The sequence below is a fragment of the Mesoplodon bidens genome, assembly GCF_964165515.1.
Source record: "Mesoplodon bidens genome assembly, chromosome: 14".
Taxonomy (NCBI): Eukaryota; Metazoa; Chordata; class Mammalia; order Artiodactyla; family Ziphiidae; genus Mesoplodon; species Mesoplodon bidens.
The window spans coordinates 16,100,233-16,116,910 of NC_138170.1; the positions used below are offsets into that span (position 1 = coordinate 16,100,233).

Consider the following 16,678-nt stretch of genomic DNA (forward strand, 5'->3'; position numbering starts at 1 on the left):
GCGGACCATGGGTCCCGGGAGGCCGAGCGCGCGGCGGAAGTGGGTCACGTGACGCGCCGCGCCGCGCCCCCAGCGCCAACGACGTTGTTGGGAGGGAAGTTGGCCCCGCGGCAGCTGGGCTCGGCTGCTGTACGGCGGTGGCGGGTCAGTTTGGAGCCGGTGGAGGCCGCCGCGGGGCTCCAGGTGAGGCCTGCCGACCGCCCTGTCTGCGCGCGACTCGGGCTCGCCCGGGGGCCGTTTCCTCCGTCAGCTCGCGGCCCCACGTCACCCGGCCCTGGAGTGACCGCGCCCGGGTTCGGCTGCTCGGCCTGCGGCGGGGCTGCCAGACACATTCAGGGGGGCTGGTTACGGTTGAATTTCAGATACCAGCGAAGAATGTTTTCGTCTGCGTATGTCCCACGCAGTGTTTCGAACCTGCTGATATTAAAAATTACTCTTGTATCTGAGATTCAGTTGTAACTGGACGTCCTGTGTTTTTATGCTAAATCTGGCCGCCCTACCCGAGGCCCCGGGCCGGCGGGGAGCCGTAGGGCCCGGGAAGCGCCGCTGGCGTCCCGCAGGAGGCCTGGGGAGTGGAGCCAGACGCTGGGCTGCCGGGGCGGGGCGTGGGGGCCGGACGGTGACCGGCGCTCCCCTGGCTTCAGACTGGTTGGACCGGAACTCCCACGCTGTCGTTCCCCTGCTGAACTAGTCAGGAAGTAAAACACTATGCATTTGAGTTCTGCTTTGTTTTTACATCACATAGTCATGAACGAGTTGCTTGCTGGTCGTGCGCTGATGGACCTGTGAGATAGGCCATTTATTTTACCTCGTCGGGAACATCGTTTCTGTTTGGCTTCAGCAAAGGCTTTCTCTTAAAGTCTTGATGGTCGAGAGCCCACATGACAGGTGGAATTTTGAGCCAGACTGCCTGAGTGCAAATTTTGGCTCCATCAGTATCACTGCTCCTGCCGGGGAGTTGGGGGCGGGAAGCGGGAAGCTGAGGATTGAGGGAAGTGAAGTGTGGGGAAAATGTGGACCCTATGAAAGTGTTATTATGAAGGTTCAGAGGGCGTGGGGTAGCCCTTGCCTGAAGTGCAGTGATCATTTCTGCAGCCTCAGAACCAACTCCACTCGCTTTTGAGCCCTGCCTCTACGCAGGGATTGGAGCCGACATGTAAGGTAACTTCTCTCATAACTCACAAGAGGCGTGCTAGTAGCTGACAGTTTCTTCAGATGACTAGGAATGGAATTTTTTTTCTTCTTCCATCTAGGAAGATGTTACCGAGTACTTCAGTGAATTCCCCAGTGCAGGGGAACGGGGTATTGAGTTCCAGGGATGCGGCCAGACACACAGCTGGAGCAAAACGCTACAAATACCTGAGGAGGCTTTTTCGTTTCCGGCAGATGGACTTTGAGTTTGCTGTCTGGCAGATGCTCTACCTGTTCACTTCCCCACAGAGAGTTTATAGAAACTTTCATTACCGGAAGCAGACAAAGGATCAGTGGGCCAGAGATGACCCTGCTTTCTTGGTCCTGTTAAGTCTCTGGCTCTGTGGTAAGTGTCTGTCTGCAGGAGAGTTGAAGAATAAATGAGCGTTTCAGGTTGGGCTTGTCATTTGGAGAATCTTTTGTTATCAGCGTGTTGTGAGTCACAATTTGGGGATCTCTGAAGCTGTTTTCTTCCTCTCTGAAGCCTCAGAAATCTCCTCACATGAAAGAAGGTGGTATTCTTTCTGATTTTAAAAGTCCCAAGCAGGTGCCAGAGTCAACTGTTTCCTCAGAACTTTCAAAAGCGGAGGACAGAGTCACTCTGTGTCTTTTAACTACCATGATAAATAAATTGATACCCAAATGCAAACTTACTGTGAAAAAGGACTACCGAGGTTGGAAATTGCATTTCACCATCAGGCCAATCCAGAATGAGAGTTCTGAAAGTACCAATGTGAACTTGAGAAACTGCTTTTAGTTCTCCAGTAGTGCAGTGAAAGGGTCTGAGCCATCTTTAGGGTGTTGGATTTTTTGTCACCTTTAACTAGACTTAAAAATAGGTGAGTGCTGCTTGTGTTCTGAATGCTGGGGCTACCCTGGTGAACCACAGACAGACGGGGGCCTCCTCAGTAAACTTCAGATATCTCAGTGGTAGTCCTATGTTCCAAGGTGGTCTGCATTTCTTGATCAGTTACATTTAACACACCTTTGGGGTGTACATACCTGTCTCCCACACTAGAGTGGGCATCTGAAAGGCAGAGACCATGCCCTGTACCCCTAGAATGTAGCAGAGTGCGTGAATACATCTTGTAAATCTTTCTTTCAGTGTCCACTATAGGATTTGGCTTTGTGCTGGACATGGGATTTTTTGAGACGATGAAGCTGCTCCTTTGGGTTGTATTCATAGACTGTGTGGGCGTCGGCCTTCTCATATCAACCTTAATGTGGTAAGTACTGTTAACTTTGGTTCTTAAGATGCTGCTGTAGAGCCTCCATTTGCTTGCTTCAGAGAGCAGCCGATGGAAATTGAAACAAGACAGATGAACTGAAAGCATCGATTTTGGATTAATACGCCTTGTCCTCCGTGTCGGTCCCCACATCAGAAGATACTCTCAGGGGATGGTCTGCTTTGTCAGAGCGCAGCAGATAAGTGAATTGAAGTAATGATTGTGTCGTATTAACAAAAATTTTGATTTTGCAAAAATATTATGCAGTTAGCCAAGTTTGCTTCAGCTGTCTGGATGACGGCACAGTATTCTGCTGCCTTTGCCAGTGGGTCACTTCTAGAGGTATAAGATGTAGAGGGTTATATTATGCAATCTTACTTTGCATCTTTTTTTTTTTTTTTTTAATTTTTATTTATTTATTTATTTGTTTTTGCGGTACGCGGGCCTCTCACTGTCGTGGCCTCTCCCGTTGCGGAGCGCAGGCTCCGGACGCACAGGCTCAGCGGCCATGGCTCACGGGCCCAGCCGCTCCGCGGCACGTGGGATCTTCCCAGACCGGGGCACGAACCCGTGTCCCCTGCATCGGCAGGCGGACTCTCAACCGCTGCGCCACCAGGGAAGCCCTTACTTTGCATCTTTGACATGAAATGAAGTACACCTGAAAAAGGATTGTTGTGGTTAAATTTTTGGTGTCTTTCTTCTGAGCCACACACATGGGTTTTATTGACTGGGTTCTCAGTCTGACTTTGCCTGGGTTTGCTGTACCAACAGTAATATACTGAGTATAAATCTGGTGTCTGGTTTTTCCGCCTTCTCCCTGATCAGTGCTCCTGTGGGGCTGGCGGAAGGGGTGGATGTGTGGGTGAGCTCAGCAGGGGGCCGGTGGTGGTGGTGGACGTATGTCAGAGAAAACACTGGAACCTGAGTCACAGAGAGACCTGGGTTCAAATGCCAGCTCAGTCATTTACTGTGTACTTCTTAGCTCCAGTCTTCTCTTTTGGAAGATGGAGTTGATTATCTATGTATGAGGTATTTGAAAAGATTGTGGTATGAAGAGCACTTGGCATATAGTCTGTGCTCAATAAATGGTAGCTGTTAACATTTTAAGCAAGATTCTGAGACGCTAACCTCTGATGATACCAACCTGTTATTTTGCTTTGTAATTTCTGACTAGTCCACTACAGGTCTTGTATGTGCTACGTAGTCGGAAAATGCAATGCATCATTAACCTAAGATTCTAAAATATGGCCTAAAAAGAGTACTGCTAACCAATGTAAGTCGCATATTCGTTATCAAGATATCCAAGGGAAACATGCTAGGCGAAAAAATTTCAATAAATAAGGCTTTCAAATAAATAGTTTGTAGCCGGCACTCTGCCTCGAATGCATTGCGATTCTGTGACCTGGAGGGTCGCAGAAGCCGGGAGTTTAGTACCTTTAGTGTGAGTCTGTATCATAGTTTGAGTTCATTGGAGAAGGACTCAGTATATTTTTGAGAAACTACATTGTGCTGTGAATCGTGTGAGGAACCAGAAATAGAAATCATGCGTGACTCCAGTCACGCCAGGGGCGCCACAGAAGCCAGCATGAGGAGGTACTTGGGCAGATGGGGTAGCTGATTCCTGGCACCAAGTGTGAAGGCAGAGAGGTGTGGAACAGCGTGCCAGGTGTGGGAGCATAGGGGCCACTGGATGGCTGGGGAGGAGATGGGAATAGAGAAATTGGCCGTAAATGCAGTTTAGAGAAAAGAACTGGACTTTAGCTCATAGGCTGCATGTGGGAGTAGGAGGGAGGGGGAGTGGTGGGGAGCTTGGAGGCTTTGAAGTCAGAAATACAATCCAGCTCACACTTCAGGAAAGATCCTCTCTATGGCAGTGGAGACGGAGGAGCTGGAGAGAGTGGCTAGGCTGGATCCAGTCGTGGGGTCTGCACTGGAGCACAGGAGGCCCGGGCTAGTGCGGTGGCACGGAAGTAGATGAGGGGAGGCAAGAGGAGGACCCGGGGCCTCTGGGGCAGCCTGGGAGTTTGGGGCTTAGCAGTCAGTGGCCGGTGCAAGTGAAGCATTCCATGGTGGACGTGTTGAGTTCAGGAGGCTTGTTGATAGTGAAGGTTTATTGGCCACTGGGGTAGGTGACTAGGAAGCTGCAACAGTCTGGCCAAGATGAAGGCATGACTGGCATTATGAATACGGAGGTGGGAGGGGAGCATCACAGCTGTCTTTGAGCTCTCAGAAGGCGTGTCCGTGTTCTAGAGGTGAGACTGGGAAGGAGGCCAGAAGCCTGGAAAGCGGCCATTCAGGGGCTAAGCAGAGGGGTAGGGGCGGCAGCAGGACCCCAGAGTGGGAACTTGAGTAGTGGGCTAGGTGCTTATTCCATTCATTTTAATGGCCCAGGTTCTCGGCTGAAGTGGAAGGTGTTCCGGCGAGCTCGTTTGCTCGATCCGAGCACTGTTGTCTTGCCGCTTTCAGGTAACTGAGTACAGGACGGCTTTATTGGTACTGTAACATCTTCTCCCTCGTTTCTTTCTTTTTTCTATTTTTATTTTCACTAGGCATAGCATTTTCTTAACGGTATCCTTAAAATGAAATCACACGTGGAAGAGTCCATTGAATTTCCACAGCCGGGTTGATAATACAATCATCTTTTTTGTTCTTTTCCTTTGACAATCTGTCTTTCTGTTACCTGGGTGTCTGTCTTCTCGTTCGTTCGTCATTTAACGGAACGATTAGGCCACGCTGTGGAACAGACACACCAGCTGAGTGATTGTTCCTGTGGCTGGAGACACCGCTGGCCCCTCTCTCTTTACTGGTTCCTCCTGACTCCCTGACCTTTCCGCGGGGGAGACCCAGGTCCTAGACCTGGACCTGTTCTCTGCGTTCACTCTCTGGGTGATCGCATTTGGGTTCGTGGCTTTTAGTATCATCTACACACTGACGAGTTTATATCCGCAGTTTGGACCTCTCCTCTAAACTCTAGACCTTCTATGCTTCTTACTCCAGACTGACCGGCATCCCCACCTCGCACCGCAGTCTTCCATTTGTTTAAGGCCAGAATCTCTCAGTCGTCCTTGACCGATCTGTTTTTAACGCACTCAGGTCTAGCACTAGTCTAGTACACCTAGTCCTGGTGGCTCTGCCTTCCAGCGGTAACACAGCCCCATGGCAGCACCTCCGCCGCTGCCACCCTGTTCATCTCCTGCTCGCAGCAGCCTCCCGTCTGCCTCTCGCTTCCACTCTTGTCCCCGGAGTCTGTTCTCAGACCGGCAGCCAGAGGAACCCTGTCAGTACGGTAGGTCGGACGTTCTTGGAACTCCACAGTGACTTCTTATTCCACCAAGAGTAAAAGCCCAAAGGTCTGACAGTGGCCACAGGCTCTGTAAGGTCCGGCTCCCGTTGGTTTTTGGATTCCATTTCCCACGTATCTTCTCACTTGTCCCAGGCACTCTGCGCCCCTTCCCGCATTCCTCCAGCCTGCGGGGCCCTTTGCCACCTCCCTGTACCCCCCCACCTCTGTGCTTGGACTCCCCTCTGCCTGGAATGCCCTGCCCCGGGGGATTCCCATCACTGCCCTTGGGACTTTACCCAGAGGTCGCTCTCTTACGACCATCACCATAGGTAACACTTCAGCTTTGTATTCTCTGTCTTTCTGTACTGCTCTGTTTTTCTCCATAGGACCATCAGACAGCTATTTGTATTGTTGTCAGACTACTCCCACGAGATTGAAGACAGAACTTTGTTTGTTTACCGCTGTATCTCCAAATGTCTGGAATAAAGCTTGGGACATAGAAGGTAGTCGGTACATATTCATAACTAATTTTATTGTACTATGAAACAAATGTTAGCTTTCTCTTCAGGTTTATCTCTAACAAGTATTTGGTGAAGCGGCAGAGCAGAGACTACGACGTGGAGTGGGGCTACGCCTTCGACGTGCACCTGAACGCTTTCTACCCTCTCCTCGTCATTCTGCATTTTATCCAGCTTTTCTTCATCAACCGTAAGCAGCAGTTACTTCTCAACATATTATCAAAAAGTCTTCATTGTACCCACTGAAAAGAGATTCATTGTATGCGTCTCTTCCGCAGATGTCATCCTAACAGACACATTTATTGGATATTTAGTTGGAAATACCTTATGGTTGGTTGCAGTTGGCTACTACGTCTACGTAACTTTCCTAGGATACAGTGGTAAGTAATTGCTTTTTTTGGTTGATTGACAACACGACAGGGAGGGGAAAAGTTGTTAACAGTAATACAATTAGCTTACTTCCATGGAGCTCTTACAGGCACTGTCCCAGGTGTTTTGTAGGAATTCTCCCGTTTAATCTTTACAGATACATGGTACAGCTTTACTTGGCCCCATTTTTCAAATGAGGAAACAGGCACAGAGAGATTAAGTAACTTACCCATGGTCACGCAGCTAGCAGGTGGCATAGCTGGTATATAACAAATTTTATAATTTCAGGGAACCCTGTTAAACCATATTGATGCTGTCCAAGTTACTGGCAGGAAACCCACAATCAGTTTCCTCTTCCTTTTCTCCCAGGCTTGTGGGTTCTGGGTTACCGGCAGTCAGAGTGAGGAAAGGGTTGGGTCCGACGAGTGGGCATGTTTAAAACCTTTGCTTCATTTTCTGTTTTATGATTGTGGGCTGGGGGGGTTTGAAATACTCTTTATTTTGTAAACATCTGTGTTTAAAATAGATAAATCCTGCTCACAATTCATACACTGGACCCGAGACACAGTACACAAAGTTCACCCGTCACAGGGAGATTGTGGGGCTCAGGAGCAGGGGAGTGCCCAGGGGTGCAGAGGTGGTTACGCGTCAACAGTCTGGGCCTAAGGCCAGGTGCCCGGCCACCTGCCGGACTGGGGAAGCTTAGCGATGAGAGGTTCTGTAGATAATCACAGAAGATTGGGCCCAGCTTCTGCTGAGCTCAGGACGGTTGTGAATTCACTGTTACATCCTCCTATCGAATCATTTTTCACAGTATGAATGAGAACCATATTTACCTTCTTCTTCATGCATGTTAAGAAACAATCGCTATTAAATAGAGTGAGATTAAATCTAGAGACCTTACTTATGATTTGTTAGCATTACATTCTTAGCCCTTCCTTTCTTGTCACTCTAGATGATTAGGCTCTTACTGTAAATACAAGCCACTTGTACTCACATGTGACTGGCTCCTATGGTGAGAGCTTCCCACGCTTGCCCCCTTGGCTTTGCCAGGAACCACTGAAACCCCCCTGCCACCCACATTGTAATACCTTGTTTGGGGCATTGGGAGTCCTTTCTCTAGTTCAGGGGAAATGTTTGTGACATGTTATATTTAGGCTTCTAATGAATTTTCACGTTTTGAGAAAGTTTTAAAATGTCATTAGCACACTGCCACGTGATAGTTTCTCAAAGTGGATTTTGGATCACTCTCCTGGTAACTCCCTACGATTTAGAAGATTCTTTGAGCACAGCTCAGTTTCAGTTTGAGGACTACTTGTATGAGAAATATTTAGGTTAGAATGCATGGGGTAGGGACCCACTAACCAAGCCATGAGCAAGAAACAAACACGGATATCTGAGGATGGATTTTATATGTGAGTTTCAGTTCTTTCCTAAAGTCGGGGATACTAGTTGAGATCTCACCTTCTCAAAGTGGACGTGTAATGCTTTCCCCCGTTGGGAAATGGCAAATAGCTGAAAGGTGGGGTTTTTCCTATAACATCATCCATCTCTGTTGGTACGTTAGGATGGGAGGCTTCTGAAGCATCACAGGTTTAAATTCACCACTGCGTCCATTAATATTGGTGATGTTTGACCCTCACTCTTAACCTCAGTCCTGGATTTGCTTCTCATTCAGCCTCTGTGCTGAGAAACCTCTGCTTGGTTTCTTCACAGCCATGAATGAGAAGGAAATAACAAACACAGAGGAGTAGTAATATTGCTCTGGCTGCAATATAGCATCGTCAGTAAGATGCTTCAGTAAGATTCACAGTTTGTGTGCCTGCTCGGCCCGTGGTGCTGTGGGGGAAGCCGTCTTCCAGAACGCTCGTTTACTAGTCCTTTACTTTTCCCACCAATGCATGTGGGTTTGCTCCTTTTCCAGCACTGCCGTTTCTGAAAAACACAGTGATTCTACTTTACCCGTTTGCACCTCTCATCCTGCTCTATGGACTGTCACTAGCGCTGGGCTGGAACTTCACCCACACACTGTGCTCCTTCTACAAGTACAGAGTGAAGTGAAACAGGGAGCCTCTTACATCTTAGATGCATCAACAGTATTGGTGAGGTGGTGATTTCTTGTGAAACTTGTAAATAAACTATCACTGTAGATATCTTAAAGGTGTAAAGTTTGCAAATTTGAAGAAATATATATGCTAACACCGTTATCTAGTACATTCCTTAAAACTAATTAAATGTACATTTCTGTAATAAATATTTTTTAAACTAAAGCATGTATTTTATTCTGCACAGAGAATATGTGCAAAGTACTAAGGGCATGCGGAAAAGAGAAAGGTAAAACTTTTTAATATGAATTATTTTTGAAAGGATCCATTTGGAGAACATGGTGATAATGTTTCCCCGTCTCCCCTCCCCCACTGTTACTGACAAGGTACAAAGTCCAGCCCCATTTCTAATGGGCTGCATTTTAAACTTTTATATAAGCCACAGGATCCTAGTGTAACCTTCAAAAGCCTCTACTTGTAATTCAAATAGGAATCACTGTACTACAGGCTCTAAATATCATTAACAGCCATTGTTCATGCAAAAAAAAAAAAAAAAAAAAAATTACCCAACAAACAAAATACAGTAGATCGAAGAGGTCCCCGGAGGCTACTCCGGGGACTGTATAGTAGCATACGCAAGGTCTGAGTGAACACCTGCGTGACACTGATAATCACGGTCTTAACACCGGTCTGCTTTTCTTTTTTCAAAGACTTTCCAAAACCCACATATCAAATCTACGCCTGTTTTCTAACTGAAAACAGTACCAGTAAACTATTATTATATCAGTGTTAAGCAAAACTAATAATAAAAAAAGCTTGGTACCCATGAAGTTTTACCTGTTTATTTTTATTAGGAGTCTTGAATTCAACATGGCTTTTTAAACTTCTTTATCTCAAATACACATGAACGGTTGTGGCACAGAGAAACAGTGATGAAAGGCACAGTCAACAGGACTAGTTTTCAGGTGTTCAGTTATAGCAGCAAATTTGAAAATAAATAATCTGCCTTTAAAAATCCAACAGGTACCTAGAATATTACTACAGAGATTACCCATTCAACCAATGGAGACACTGTAAGGAAAATATGTACGATACATTTACGGAGAAAAAAACATCTGGTACAACCTGGAAAAGCAGTTCCTCAGGCAGCTTCTCCCAGGGGTGCTTCCAGAAACACCCCAATTACAAAGACAACCTTTCCAAACAAAGTTTGTTCTCAAGGAAAAATGCTTCAGTTTTTCATTCCATAAATGAAACAGTTGTTCGAGTTTAATCAGCTGATTTCTAAATCTGTCTTAGAAAATGTGACTGTCTACACTGAAATGAGAAGTATCCAGTGTGCTGGCAGTGCATCTTACAGTACTGTCGGTATCCACCATTTTTAAGGCTCAGAGACTATGTCTTCAAAAGGTATTTTCACCCAATTTCAGCCAACACTGAGTATTTCAAATAAGTAATGGAATGCTAATCAAACTAAAGTACCAAACCTTTGATTCCAGGGCAATTTGCTAATTACTAATACCATGAAGCCACTAGGAGCAAGTGACATATTAAACAGCTTCCCTAGTGTCCAAGAGTATTGAATGTTCCCCACAACAGACAATCCTTAGTTTAGAACAATTTTAGCACCACTGTTCCTAACATTTTTCCGCACAAAGTGTTTCCCATTCAACATTCAGTTCACGTTTTTGAACGACATATAAATTCTCAACTCACACATAACTGGAGTGCCAGCTCTTTCTTGTTTGTTCCTCTGGAAATGCTCTAGCTAGTGCCCAAACAAGGTGAAGCACGTGTTTCAGGTAAGAAGAGAAGAGTTTCTATATAAGCATTGATGATATGGGTATATATATGTATATATATAACAAATCCTTTGTTGTTGTTGTTTTTTAGTAATACTGTAGTAGTGGTCTCTTCAGCACTGTAGGTTCACATGCATTGAAGAAATAAAGTAAGCATGTTATCATGGCATATATCTGTTAAGATTAATAATTAATAATTTACAACTATCAAACTAAATTTCATACACTATAAACACTGCTACATAGCTTTGAAAAGCTTCCTTTTCTTTAAAGAGGTCAGATGTCAAAGTTCCCTTAGGACCTCAGATATGATTATGACTCAAATTTCTGACCTTTCAATAATGTTAGCCTCTCATTTTCTTTCTTTTAGCTCAACTTTTCTTACATCAAGGCTATAGCAATATAGTAAAAGAAGCACAAAAAGTAATGGACAAACCAAAATTAAACTTCATTAGCAATTAACAGCTTGGAAGCAGAGAAGTATTTTGAAAAGTATTCCCTAAGTACAAAAATTTGGTCAGCACGTATAGGATTTGATTTGTGCTTAGACTATAAATTTTGGTTAAAAAAAAAAGTCCTTCAATACAGAGTAGATTATTTGGTCTCTACATAAAAGCATAATTTTTTTTTCTCTTAATGTCTTACTTAAAATACCACTGTTCCTCATTCTTAAATAACTGACAGGCTCAGAGCAGCCTAAATCAACATAAAGTGACACCTATTCCAGGAAAAAGATTCCTTACACACTGGATCCTGCTCCTGCAATCTCATGTAGCGGTTCCTTCATGAAACGCTACAAAGGGGCTGCAAGTTTCTGCCAACAACCTGCCAAACAGGATTAACTGAGGTCTCTGGGAGAGAATCCCAGATGAGGCCTGTGTATATGATCTACTAGTGCAAGACTTGATTCACAAGTTTATCAAGAAGAAATACCCAACATACCAGAGGGAGTCAAGTAGGAAGCCTTCTCCGCTTCACCTCTTTTAAAGTATCATATTCAGTTTCTATTGCTGCATAAAATCACGGCAAATTTAAAAGCGTAAAACAACACCCATTTATTATCTCACAGCTCTGTAGGCCAGAAGTCCAGGCAGGCAGGACTGAGCGCTCTGCTTAGAGATTCACATGGCTGGAATCCAGTGTTGGTGGGACTGAGCTCTTAACTGCTGGAGGAGAGTCCACCTGCACACCCCTTCCGGTTGGTGGCTGAGTTCAGTTCCTATGGCTGCAGGACTGCAGTTTCCATTCTCTTGGCTGTCAGCTGGGGCCTCTCAGCTTAAGACCATCTGCATTCCTTCTCATGTGGCCTCCATCTTAAACCAGCCATGGTGTTGCAAGTCCTGCTTTGAATCTGACTTCTGACAGCCTGAGAAAACTCTGCTTTTAAAGGGCTCACCTGATTAGATTAGCTGTCTGCAGATAATCTCCTTTTTGCTGTACAACGTAATTATGGATCATACTCACAGGTTCCACACATACTCAAAGGGTTAGGATATACAAAGTCATTGGGCGGGGGGGTCATCCATGGAATTCTGGCTGCTACAAACATTCACTGCTATTAATTAGAGCACTCTCTCCAAACATGCTGTTTCCATATAACCACACTTGTCTTTGAGGACAGCATTGTTGGAAGACAACTTTTTTCATTATTATGACATATTTAAAAAGAAGCCTCCATAGCGTTGCTGAAGTTTTTAAAATAACACCTTCTAACTATTTACTAAGGCAATTGACTTAAAGAGCCTGTCCAAAGACATCTCCAGCAGCTGAATTAACCTTCACATACATGTCTAGAGGCCGTGTGCTAAATCCATGTGCATTCACTTTTCCAAAGCTTGTCAATCACACAAATTTTGGAACCTCATCCTCAAGTTGTCACTCTTTTGGGACTACATAGTAGGGACAGTGAATGCTGTAAAGAATGCATGAGACTTAAAGAACTTAGAAACTGGATCTTAGAATCCTGGAATTAGGTCCTCAACCTTCTCTTCTCACCCGAAATACTCATCATCATTTGCACTACGATATATTCTGCATGTCTGCTTTTAGCCTCATGATGTGAATTCATTATTCTGGATTCTAAAATGTTCATATTAGCACTCTTGACAGTGCTGTGCTACAGAATTTTCTGTGATGGAGATGTTCTATATCTGTGCTGTTTAACCCAGTGGCCACTAGCCATAGGGAGCTAGTGTGACTGAGGAGCTGAATGTTTTATTAATTTAAACTTAAATAGCCACCCTGTGTCCAGTAGCTACTGTAGAGGACAGTGCAGCTCCAGAGACATCATGCCATCTACATACATAGAAATAAAATTCGTCCCACCATTTGTACTTTTCCCCACTCACTCTGGGTAAAAGTGGTTCAGTGTCCACTCAAGGTCAATTATGTACTTCCTCTCGTTCCAGGTCCCCTCATCTTCTGTCCCAATACTTCAGTCCCTAACGTGACTCTTAAGGGCAACCACTATAATCGCTTGCTTGAGGCAAGCCTGGCTGCTTCTAATTGTCTAGTGGAAGCTGAGGGAAAGGAGAGCGCAGCTAACACGAGGGTCCGTGAGCACCTGTGCAGCAGAGGAAGCCAGGAAGCATGACTTACAGGCTTGCCTGCAGGAGCTTGACATTTGGCCAGAGTGATGACGTGTATGCGCACACGCACTCGCCACAAACAAAGTAGACAGCTGAGTGTGTGTGTGAGTGTGTGGCAAGGACAGTAGGTAAAGAGAGTTAAGAAAAAGAAAGAGGAGTGTGGGCTGGAACAGTTGGTCCCCTTCCCCAGATGCTGCCTGGGCACCTGCCACGTGTCAGGCACTGTTCTGGGCTCAGCGAGGCACTGGTAACAAATCCACGGGGAGGAAGGAGTGCACAGGAGAGTCCCTGCAAGATGGATAAGATTTGGCTGAAGGTCTTCTCAGGAACGGGAGGGATGAGCTACGCCTGGGAGGGGAGACCGAGCACAAGAGGACAAAGCTGCGTACGGCCCAGTCTCAAGGCTGAGACCCCCCACAAGTGGCCAGGAGCTGCAATTACTGTAACCTCCCTAGACTCTCAGAGCTTGGCCTTTCTGCCTCACAGCAGAGTTAGCTACTTGGGAAGCAGGGAAACAAGGGGATTCCTCCAGATTTTTACCTCCTGATACTTACTTGTGACAGCAGTAACTTGGTATGCAAAGCTGGCGCCACAATTTTGTCATGAAAGGTTTATGCTTTTGCAGTGACATTTCCCTGTTAGGCGCTGGGCCAAGGAGATTTGGGAAGGAAATAAAACATAAAGAAAATAAAAAGCAAAACTTAAAAACCTCAACAAAAATTTTTAACTGGACTCGGACATAAAGAAATCACTGTTGGCAACATGTAACTTTTTAATCAAGAGAAGTAACTAAGAATTATTCAAAGATGGAGTGATGGAAATAATTGTACCCTATCAGTGTTTGCCAGCCTTTTTCACTGCATAACACTGCACAGAAAACGAGGCTGTCTGGAAGCTGTTTGTTCAGCCTGCTGGGTAACCAGGTGACGCTCCTCCAGGCTAAAGGCAACCAGCTAGAACCTCCAGCTGCCAGAGGCCTCGGCCACTGGCTACTCTGAAAGCTCAGGAGATTCAAGCTCTGCACACCTGTAACCACCTGCAACCCACCTGAGGACACCAGGCTGGTTGGGAACTGATGTTGATAATTCATAATCTTGTAAAAGTAAAAGACTTGTAAAGATCACCGATTGCTAAGGCTGATAATATTTTTGTTTATAGTAGTGATATCACTTGGAACTGCATGTTTTAAGAGCAATAAATACTCTTCAGATGTGAATTTACTTACAAGTTCATAATGCGATAGAATAAAATTATTTTGGAAAAACACAACTGTTACAATACCTTTCACCAAAACAACATTACAATTTTGTTTTTCTTTAAAATTAAACCAATTATGACTCATACAATAAAATAGCATTACCTAGAAAACATTTTGTCAGAACTCACGGAGTGCAGATATAAAAGCATCAAGGAAAGAGAAAATGCCTCTAATTCATGGATTAAAGACAAAGATTAAAAGAGAAGAGTCTGTCATTTTACATATCAAAGGAAATGTAATGACTTCAGTCTATGATAATTTGGGTTGAAATGCATCACCCCTGCACATTAAAATTTATCAGACTGATTTTTTGTGGCTACACACCATACATAGTATAGTAAAATAACCCTCAAGAAGGACATTGGTCTTTAAAATCTTGGCTTTAAGGAATGACAAACGCCTTTGAAAATATTTTGTTCAGAATCACTGTGATTATAAAAGTACTTCAGTTAGGAAATCAATCTAGAATCATTCTTACATGGCAGTGCATTTGAAAAATGGCATTAACTTGTAATGTTTGCATTTCCAAAGAAAAATATAGAAAGAACTTAAAAAAGCACGGTAACTGGCTTTCAAAAAAAGTATTGATTCAAAAATTTACTGCACAAAAATATGTACTTCTTAAGTGTTTCTAATAAATTAACTCCGTAGCATTTTATGTATATTTGTGTGTGTGTGTGTGTGTGTATATATATATAATCCCTGATAATCTATAAAAGAGGGTCTATAATAGTAAAATAAATGAACTTCAAAAGTACCCCCTTCATAAAATGTATTTAACATTAATTTTTCTCAAATTTTAAGGAATGTAACAATATGTACAACTCTTATGTATTAGTATAATACCAAAATAGTACAAGTCATATTAACAGGCTGTCATAACTGTAAAATGTCTGAGTCAAGTTAAAACTGGAGGACAGCTTAGGTTCGAATGAATACAATTATCCATGGAAGATTCATTTTCCAAGTGGAAATGACAATCATCTTATCTACAGTAGATTTCACAAGAGGTAGAATTCAAGTTACCAAAAAACGGTACATGCTCAGCCATCTTTAATCAACAAATTCACAGGGAAAAATTGTGTTGGTTTCTTAGGAGATAGTCAGTTTGTGACTTTCTTAATATGAATCTGAAATACAAGATAGTGAACAGCATGAAATGGCAATTTTCAATTCCAAAAAGGTCTTAATTATGAAATCCAAATGCTGTAAAAAATGTAGAATCTAAGCAGTTTCACTGATTTAATATATGGTCTTACCTCATTAAGAATGGCCCAAACAGCAGAATTCTGAATAACTGAAAGTCGGAATGCTGAGATGGGGTTTAGGTTCGGATCCACCATTCCTTCTGCAACACCATTCTCAAACTTCCCTTCAAAGTAAAAATCAACATTCATTGGGTAGACTGAAACAAGCACACATAAATTATCACTGACTTAAAGCAGGGAAGGAAAACAGCAAAATATTTCTAGTGGATGTTTTTACACAAAGAGCATGGGTGAATTTTTTTCCTTCTTTTTACCTTTATTCAACTTTTAAACGTTTCATGAAGTAGTATATGCTTAAAAACATGAGAAGCAACCTATTTAAAGAGGCAGAGCTATATATTTTCTTATTGCAAATTAAAAAAAAAACAAATATATTTGTTCTTACCTCAACTAACACACAAGTTCTTAGCAAAATGTGACTTACACAAACCTTACAAAATATACTCTGTACCATCTTTCAGTCTGACCACTTTGAGGATTAAGTCAGGAGTAACAAATTTCAGTGCTTAGATTCACAACGGTTGGCCTTGAGCAGTTTCCAAGGTCACATCTAGATGGAACTAAAAGGTGATACCTCCTCAAGGCAGTTCCAACATAAAACTCCATTATAAATGATAAGCTCAAAAAGCTCTCCTGTAAGGATAAGGACCAAGAAGTTCTATAGAAGATAACATGCTCAGTACTCAATTTTTCTTGCTGTGAGGAAACAGCAAGAAAACAAAACAAAAATGCTACTGAAAAAGTGACAGGAAAATGGTTTGTTCTGAGCCACACTGCTCTAAGCCAGGGATCGGCAAACTTCCTAAAAAGAGCAGATAGTAAATATTTGGGGATTTGTGGGTCAAGAGGGCATCTGAGAATATCATCCAGGTACTTGTATAGAAAAAGAGAAAACGAATTTTCACAAAATTTTTATTGATGAAATTCAAAATGTAGTAACAAAGGTTTTTTTTTCTGCTGATACTAAGGAGCATGTAATTCCTTATGGGGGGATAATACTTAAATTAACTGGTTCAAAGTTAGTGTTCCTTATCATCGAAATCGATTGCAAATGTTCATCTGTTAATGTGGATCTATAATGAGATTTGATATATTTTATCTTGAATGCTTCCTTTCACACAGCCTAGATA

General features: G+C 43.6%; 2 protein-coding genes across 5 annotated transcripts in view; one reads left to right on the forward strand and one right to left on the reverse strand.

The window, feature by feature from the left end:
- The first annotated feature begins 41 nt into the window (after positions 1-41).
- On the forward strand, positions 42-13,799 carry UNC50 (unc-50 inner nuclear membrane RNA binding protein). Of its 3 annotated transcripts, XM_081254380.1 has the most exons (7): positions 43-183; positions 1,096-1,161; positions 1,254-1,537; positions 2,297-2,417; positions 6,269-6,408; positions 6,497-6,598; positions 8,512-10,603. In XM_081254380.1, exons 3-7 carry the CDS (start codon positions 1,258-1,260, stop codon positions 8,646-8,648), a joined length of 780 nt encoding a protein of 259 aa, XP_081110506.1. In that variant the 5' UTR covers positions 43-183; positions 1,096-1,161; positions 1,254-1,257; the 3' UTR covers positions 8,649-10,603. The 3 variants fall into 3 exon arrangements, with proteins under 3 accessions (XP_081110507.1, XP_081110506.1, XP_081110505.1); XM_081254381.1 differs by lacking the exons at positions 1,096-1,161; positions 8,512-10,603 and adding an exon at positions 13,648-13,799 and having other exon boundaries at positions 42-183; XM_081254379.1 differs by lacking the exon at positions 1,096-1,161 and having other exon boundaries at positions 44-183.
- A 1,183-nt stretch (positions 13,800-14,982) lies between these two features.
- MGAT4A (alpha-1,3-mannosyl-glycoprotein 4-beta-N-acetylglucosaminyltransferase A) overlaps positions 14,983-16,678 on the reverse strand; it is a 113,052-nt gene continuing 111,356 nt past the window's right edge. For both annotated transcript variants that reach the window (XM_081254365.1, XM_081254366.1), the window contains 2 exons: positions 15,540-15,652; positions 14,983-15,410 (listed from right to left, as the gene is read on the reverse strand). In XM_081254365.1, the coding sequence (XP_081110491.1) occupies positions 15,384-15,410; positions 15,540-15,652 (140 nt within the window). In that variant the 3' untranslated portion in view covers positions 14,983-15,383. The remainder of the gene's footprint in view (positions 15,411-15,539; positions 15,653-16,678) is intronic.